This window comes from Austrofundulus limnaeus, unplaced genomic scaffold (genome assembly GCF_001266775.1).
Source record: "Austrofundulus limnaeus strain Quisiro unplaced genomic scaffold, Austrofundulus_limnaeus-1.0 Scaffold241, whole genome shotgun sequence".
NCBI classification, from domain to species: Eukaryota; Metazoa; Chordata; class Actinopteri; order Cyprinodontiformes; family Rivulidae; genus Austrofundulus; species Austrofundulus limnaeus.
Window position 1 is genome coordinate 552,267 of NW_013952643.1, and position 6,195 is coordinate 558,461.

Consider the following 6,195-nt stretch of genomic DNA (forward strand, 5'->3'; position numbering starts at 1 on the left):
ACACACACACACACACACACACACACACACACACACACACACAGAGAGCTCTCATAGTCTGCCTCAGTCTGCACCCGTTGTTTCACACTGGGCAAAAAATGCATTTAAACCAGCTGAAGTTAAGTTTAGAGCACAGTTTGAAATGTACATCGAAGGAAAACTGCATGCATCACTTTATACTGCGGTCAGAGCAAACGTGATCTGCAGCGTCTGTCTGCTGCACGGCGGCAGCTCTAACGTAACAGCGAGAAAGGACCGAGAGCTTTTTATTTTAATCCAGCAGGGAGAACAACAGAGGTGTTCTTCTATGTCTCCTGTGAGCAGTTCCAGCATTTTTTAAAAGAAAAACAACTCGGACACGCTAATTACAGCGCGGTTTCAAACTGAAAGTAAAAACATGGCGGCGCTCCCGTTCAAAGTGAAACTTAACACACAGCTGTTCTCTCTACCACACATAGTCCGACACAGAGGGCAGAAACAGCTAAATCAGACAGTTAAAACATTAAAAGTTCATAACTCACCCTTATTGTTGTTGGCACTCTGTGGAGATTGTGCCGAGGCTGTCACTGTTAACAGTGAACACCAGAGGGCGCAATTAACAGCTTTCTTTGAGGCACCGAAATAAAGCACCAAAATTAGAGTTGTGTTTCAGTCTGAGTACTACCGTTTATGTTCACCCCGGTACCATACTGGAACCGAGTTTCAGTACCAACCCTAAATGTGCATGTGTAAAAAATATTGAAAAAGGCAGAATATTTACACTACAGTGTTTCAGTGCRGATAAATGTGCAATAACCACAGAAATGCTATTTAAGTAATAACTAATAAACAGAGTAGGTGACTGTGTAAACACAAGCATGGATGCTTACTGAGCATGCTTATTGTAGGCTGAGTGATTTGTACATTCTCCTCTGTCAAAGGCGCTCTGGTTTCATTTAAAAGGGCTGATCATCAGACACTGTCCAAGATTAACCTTCAGAGTGGATAAGAGCTTACAGTCTCACACCCAGGGGTAGACATAGGAGCTGTCTGATTTACTCATTTTTAAAAAATACAGCATAGGAAGTTATTTGCACAGAACAAATGTATTTATTTTTATTGTTTTTTTCTTCTTTTATCAAACTGACAGATTTCTCCAGTAAAATGATTGTTTAAATTAAAGGGATTATATTTACAGGTTTTCGGCGTTAATACTCTATTGTTTTATATTTACTGAATTACATTTATCACAGTAGCTCTCATTATGGTTCTAAACGAGTTTAGCACAAAACAGCCACAGTGACTGGCTGGTAGTTTCTTCTACTGGGGTCCCTTCTATTGGCTGGTTCATCTGTACTTCCAGGCATTCAAATTGGTTATATCAGACAACTAGAAGCTGCTTATGTCGATCCCTGAATATGTTTTTTTTATTTAAAAATGTCTATTAATATTGATCATGACTGATTTATGGCAGCAGTATAAGAATAAAAAAATCCATGGGGATGATTGCTTTTTGTGGTACTGTCTTGTCGGTACTTGTCTGAGTTGGCAATCAAACGTGTCTGTAAGACAACCACAACGCTCCAAACACATTAAAGTTTAAATAATACAAAGTAAGAGTTTAGACTCTGAAGGTTAGAGGCACGTCGCAGGAGGAGATGCAGTCAAGCAGCCTCTGCTTCGAAAACAACAGTCAAGTGATCTCTCACAGTTGGATGTGCACGTGAACACACTGTGTTAAAGTGGAAATGCTGCCAGGTGAATTGAAAAATACAATATATATAAAATATGTAGGTAATCCTCATTGGAAAATAGTCCGGGAAACGCCAAGAGTTTTCACTATCATCTGACTCTAGGCTGCACACACCCGCTGTCAATCAGCATGACCCGCCCTGATCTRCTCTAACTGGGTAAAACTGTGACTGGTTCCCTTTAATAGTAGAAAGAATTTTATATTTTTATTAATCCTAAGTATTTAGAAAAATGCTATTTAAATGGCTGGAAAATAAATAGTTTTGAGTAGATTTATTTCTAAATTTTCTGGACCYTCCTAGGATCACTTCGTGCTGCTGGCTTGTGCTAACATGTTTAGGTTTCTCATTGCCACCAGCAAATGTTKACAGGYATAATGTTTGCATAATCATGTCTTATAATTTATTTGACAAGGTCTTGCTTGTTAAACTAAGTGCATTTCATTTAGTTATAATGCAGATCCGTTATAAATTAAACCAAGATTTGGATCAGTTTTTACTTTGATCAGTACATTGTTAATGTCTGAATGGGATTCAACAATTTGGGTGCAAAGGTTGAGAAGTTTAAGAACCCTTGAAAACGACCCAAAGATAATATATTTATTAATTATAATTTGAGAAAATGCAATTGTTGTTTAACCAAAACACTATAGTTGCGTATTTCTCCACATACCACTTTAGGACTAAATCCTCAGTTCGATGTGATGGGTCACAAATGAACAATAAATTAAACAAAATAATATTCCTTGGAAATATCAAGTTGATTTAAAGTACAGCATTTTAAAATCAAATAAATAGTATCTTCTAAGATTAGGTCAACAGGCTTACCCAGTAAAAGGTTGAAACTCAGAGAAGTTGGCCCAGCCTGTGTCTTGTTTCTCTGCTCCACTCCCATCCTGGTTCTCCCACCCTGTTGGTGTCTGGGACGCAACAGTCCCTTCAGAATCCCTGAAATTTGCCGTCCAGTCAGGACCTGATAACAAAACAAGAAGACAAAAGACTTTACTGAGACAAAATGTGCTGGTTTCATTGTGTTCTGGGATCAGTCTTCAATCATTAAACCAACCTGCATCTGATGTGTTCTGTTCAGAATCTTCATCCTCATCAGATTCAGAACCTCGATCCCGTTCCCGGTGTCCATTTTCCATACTGCTCCTGGAGCTTCCCTCTGAGGTTTGAGAGACTCCAAACCTAAAGGAGAGGACGTCAAAAAGAAGACAGGGTTAATAGTTATGGTGTTTGGCATATGGAGACCCGCAGTGAGCACAAAATCAAATTTACCTTGTTCTGGATTTAGCTTGTGTTGCATAGTTGATCTCCTTCTCCTCCCAAATGTCTTCTTCCTCTTCATTATCATCAAACTGGTGTATCCTCTCTTTACAGCAGGCTTCGAAAGCAGCCGCGTTGGCCTGTGGACAAAAACAATTTATATCAACAAACAATCTGCAGCATGTTTAATCCAATCCACTGGTCTTTTTAAATCACAGGATACAAAGAAAAGCACAACTTCAAATGATAAATGATTTTTAGTCTTTTAATCTAAAACAACTACTTCATGTTTTAGAACTGACTGATTTTGTTGATGATGAAAATTTACACACCATTATGTTATGATACAAAACCATAACTGCAAGCAGTTTTCAGTGGGGTCTAAGCCCCTTGACGCACGTTGATCTTGGTTCATGTATTCCATGGCACCCTGTCAACCTTGTGTACCGCAGAGTTGTGGAATAATGAGGAGTAAATATAAGGTCTATTTGAGCTACTATAGTCTCAGACGCTTTTTCTGTCTTAGTGCGTGTCTATGGACATGTATAAATGTTTTGCAGTAACGTTATACAAGGCAGTGAGTCCCAAAGTTGGGGTTGGGAATCCACTGTGGGTCTTGAAACATTGGATGGGGTCTAGAAAGGATTTCCAAAATGAATTAAATTTAAAAAATAACTGCAAACAACTTTTTTTGCCTTAGTTGTTACAATAGAGTGAGGTTAGTGTCCTTAAACATAGATGAAATGTTGTTTTCATGCCCTTGTTTATTGTTTATCGATACCGATGTTTATCACCCAAAAATCGTTGGGGGCACAGCTCTTTGTTACTGTTATTTGTGGGTCAAAAGCTGAAAAGTTTGGGAACCAGACCACCTCTGAAGGTGGTTTAACATCAATTTCAATGAGCATTTAGAAAGTTCAGACCTGTATTTAGTGTTTTTAAATTGGAATCTCAGAAGTTAGCCACAAATGTGAATAGCCTCAAAATGCTTGTCAGCATTTCACTGCAGATAAACTTGACACTGGTTTGTAAAGCTACTGAGTGCAAAATAAAAGATGAGTCAAAGCTGAAAAAGGTTTTATTCTACYAGGAAGCCAGAAATAATTGTTCTCTTCTCTTTTCTGTTTTAATGTTGTGATGCTGTGGGATAATGTAGGATAACCTGTGGGACAGGAAAGTGATCTTCATTGTTTGACAACTGTGTTTTGCTTCTTACAGAAAATACGTATGTAGGGAAAAAGAATAGAATGAGAATGCATAGCCATCTTTGTCAGGTACCTGAATAAAAGAAAACTTATTTGAAATATTCATTAACTCATATTTACTACATGTGACTCACTATATGGTCAACTAAACAATGAGACAGTTTGGTGTTAGTGCATTTTGAACACTACTTAGATGTAGTGGTATTTTATTAACTGTACGTCGAACATTAAAAGGTGTCACAAAAATAAATATTGTGCTGTAACAAGGTGAATGAACAAACCATTGTACTGGAGATTATGTCAATGGGAACACAGTGGATGAAGTTTGTGACCTAGGAATTTGTTCTCTGAGAAATCGGGGCAATGGAATCAGATTGTAGCTACTGAAACTGTTCACGGTCTGTTTTGATTAGTTAGATACACTTTAATATAAGAAAGATTGAAAGGCACATAAGAAAMATATTTTCTTAATATCACTTACAATGTTCTGAATTTTGGACATCAAGAAGGACACTAGAACAAAATACTCAATACTCTATAAATCAAAAGATAATTTTCTAGTAGTTGATTTATCAATTTACACATGAAGAATGTGTCATACTGAATGGGAAAAATTACTAGGTTTAYCAGCTTCATTTGCTTATCTTTGAACAATCTAAGGCTGCTGTTACAGTACATAATATTAGAATAACACAAATCAATGTTATCATATTTACTGTACCACAAACCTATGGTTCTATAGTAAATACAAATTTGTAACATGTATCAAGAGTAGAAAATTAATATAATTTAGCAGGTTAATGAAATTCAGTCTTGGGTTGTATCATACAAAATAATAATTTGTTTCCTTTTTTAACCAGGAATTTTATTTGTACCGTTGAGGAATTAGAAAAAATTGCCAGTTTTATATTACCAATCATCATAAATGCCCTTGACCTTTGATGACCAAATCTAATCAGACTGAGTACTACCCTAATGGAGTTACTATGCGTATTTATAAGTAAATATATAATTTCATTCAGGTGATATCATGCAAACAAGACCACCCGTGACAGACGGACACCGCACTAACACAGAGACAGCCAGAGAACAGTATATGCCTCAAGCTCCAGTGGGCGGAGGCATAATGAAAACTTACACTATTATCATCAGCATCTAGAATGAATTCTATGTCTGCAATTCTGTCAAATGTGGCACTGTGGAAAGAAAACAACATGTTTAAATGTCAGCCAACATTAAATGGAAACAAACAATGCTGCAGCAAAACTCATGAAGCTAGTGATCAAAGAAATCTGGTCAAACCACCAAATGCATAGCAGTAGTTTTTACTTAAGTGTGTTCAGCTGTGAGAAACTTCAACTAAGACATACTTGATATTTTCATCGTGCTCGCTGAACTCCTCGTCATGGAACCCAAACTGTTCCACAAAGTTGGCAGTCATCTGTTGAATCTGATAATCTGAGAATGCCTGAATAAGTGAGAGGGTGCGTTATTTTATCAATAGTTGTTATTGTAATATTTTGTTTTTCCAACCAGCTGAGGTTAATTTACCTGTTGAAGAGACAAGTCATTGGGGAAGGGGCTCTCCATCTCATCGTCCTCACTAGATGAGTGCATGTGGTGGGTGCTTACCTGCAAGAAACAAAGAAATAAATCAGACAAATATTAGATGCTTGGTGGTTTTACAAGTCCTATATGACTTTGAACTTACAAAATGAGAGAGAGTAAGGAGAAAAGTTTTAATGCTTTGAAAAAAGAACTAAAAAACCCAGGAACAAAGGCAATTGCTGCACTTTATCAATAAAATTTTAATGTATTCCTGTCTATAAAAAATCCCAATAATCAACCGTTTTCTGTTGACTATCAGAACATTGGTTACAATATGGGGAACTCAGACAAGGCATACAGTGGTTTGCAAAAGTATTCATACCCCTTGAACTTTTCCATATTTTGTCACATTACAACCACAAACATAAATATATTTCACTGGA

The 6,195-nt window shown here is 37.0% G+C and overlaps 1 protein-coding gene across 1 annotated transcript in view; it reads right to left on the reverse strand.

Moving 5' to 3' along the window:
• The window catches only part of ppp6r2a (protein phosphatase 6, regulatory subunit 2a), a 34,314-nt gene that overhangs the window by 8,367 nt on the left and 19,752 nt on the right, over positions 1–6,195 (reverse strand). The window contains exons 15-20 of the mRNA XM_014020120.1: positions 5,756–5,836; positions 5,575–5,672; positions 5,343–5,400; positions 3,012–3,139; positions 2,797–2,921; positions 2,559–2,703 (exon numbers count right to left, since the gene is read on the reverse strand). Of these exons, the coding sequence (XP_013875574.1) occupies positions 2,559–2,703; positions 2,797–2,921; positions 3,012–3,139; positions 5,343–5,400; positions 5,575–5,672; positions 5,756–5,836 (635 nt within the window). The remainder of the gene's footprint in view (positions 1–2,558; positions 2,704–2,796; positions 2,922–3,011; positions 3,140–5,342; positions 5,401–5,574; positions 5,673–5,755; positions 5,837–6,195) is intronic.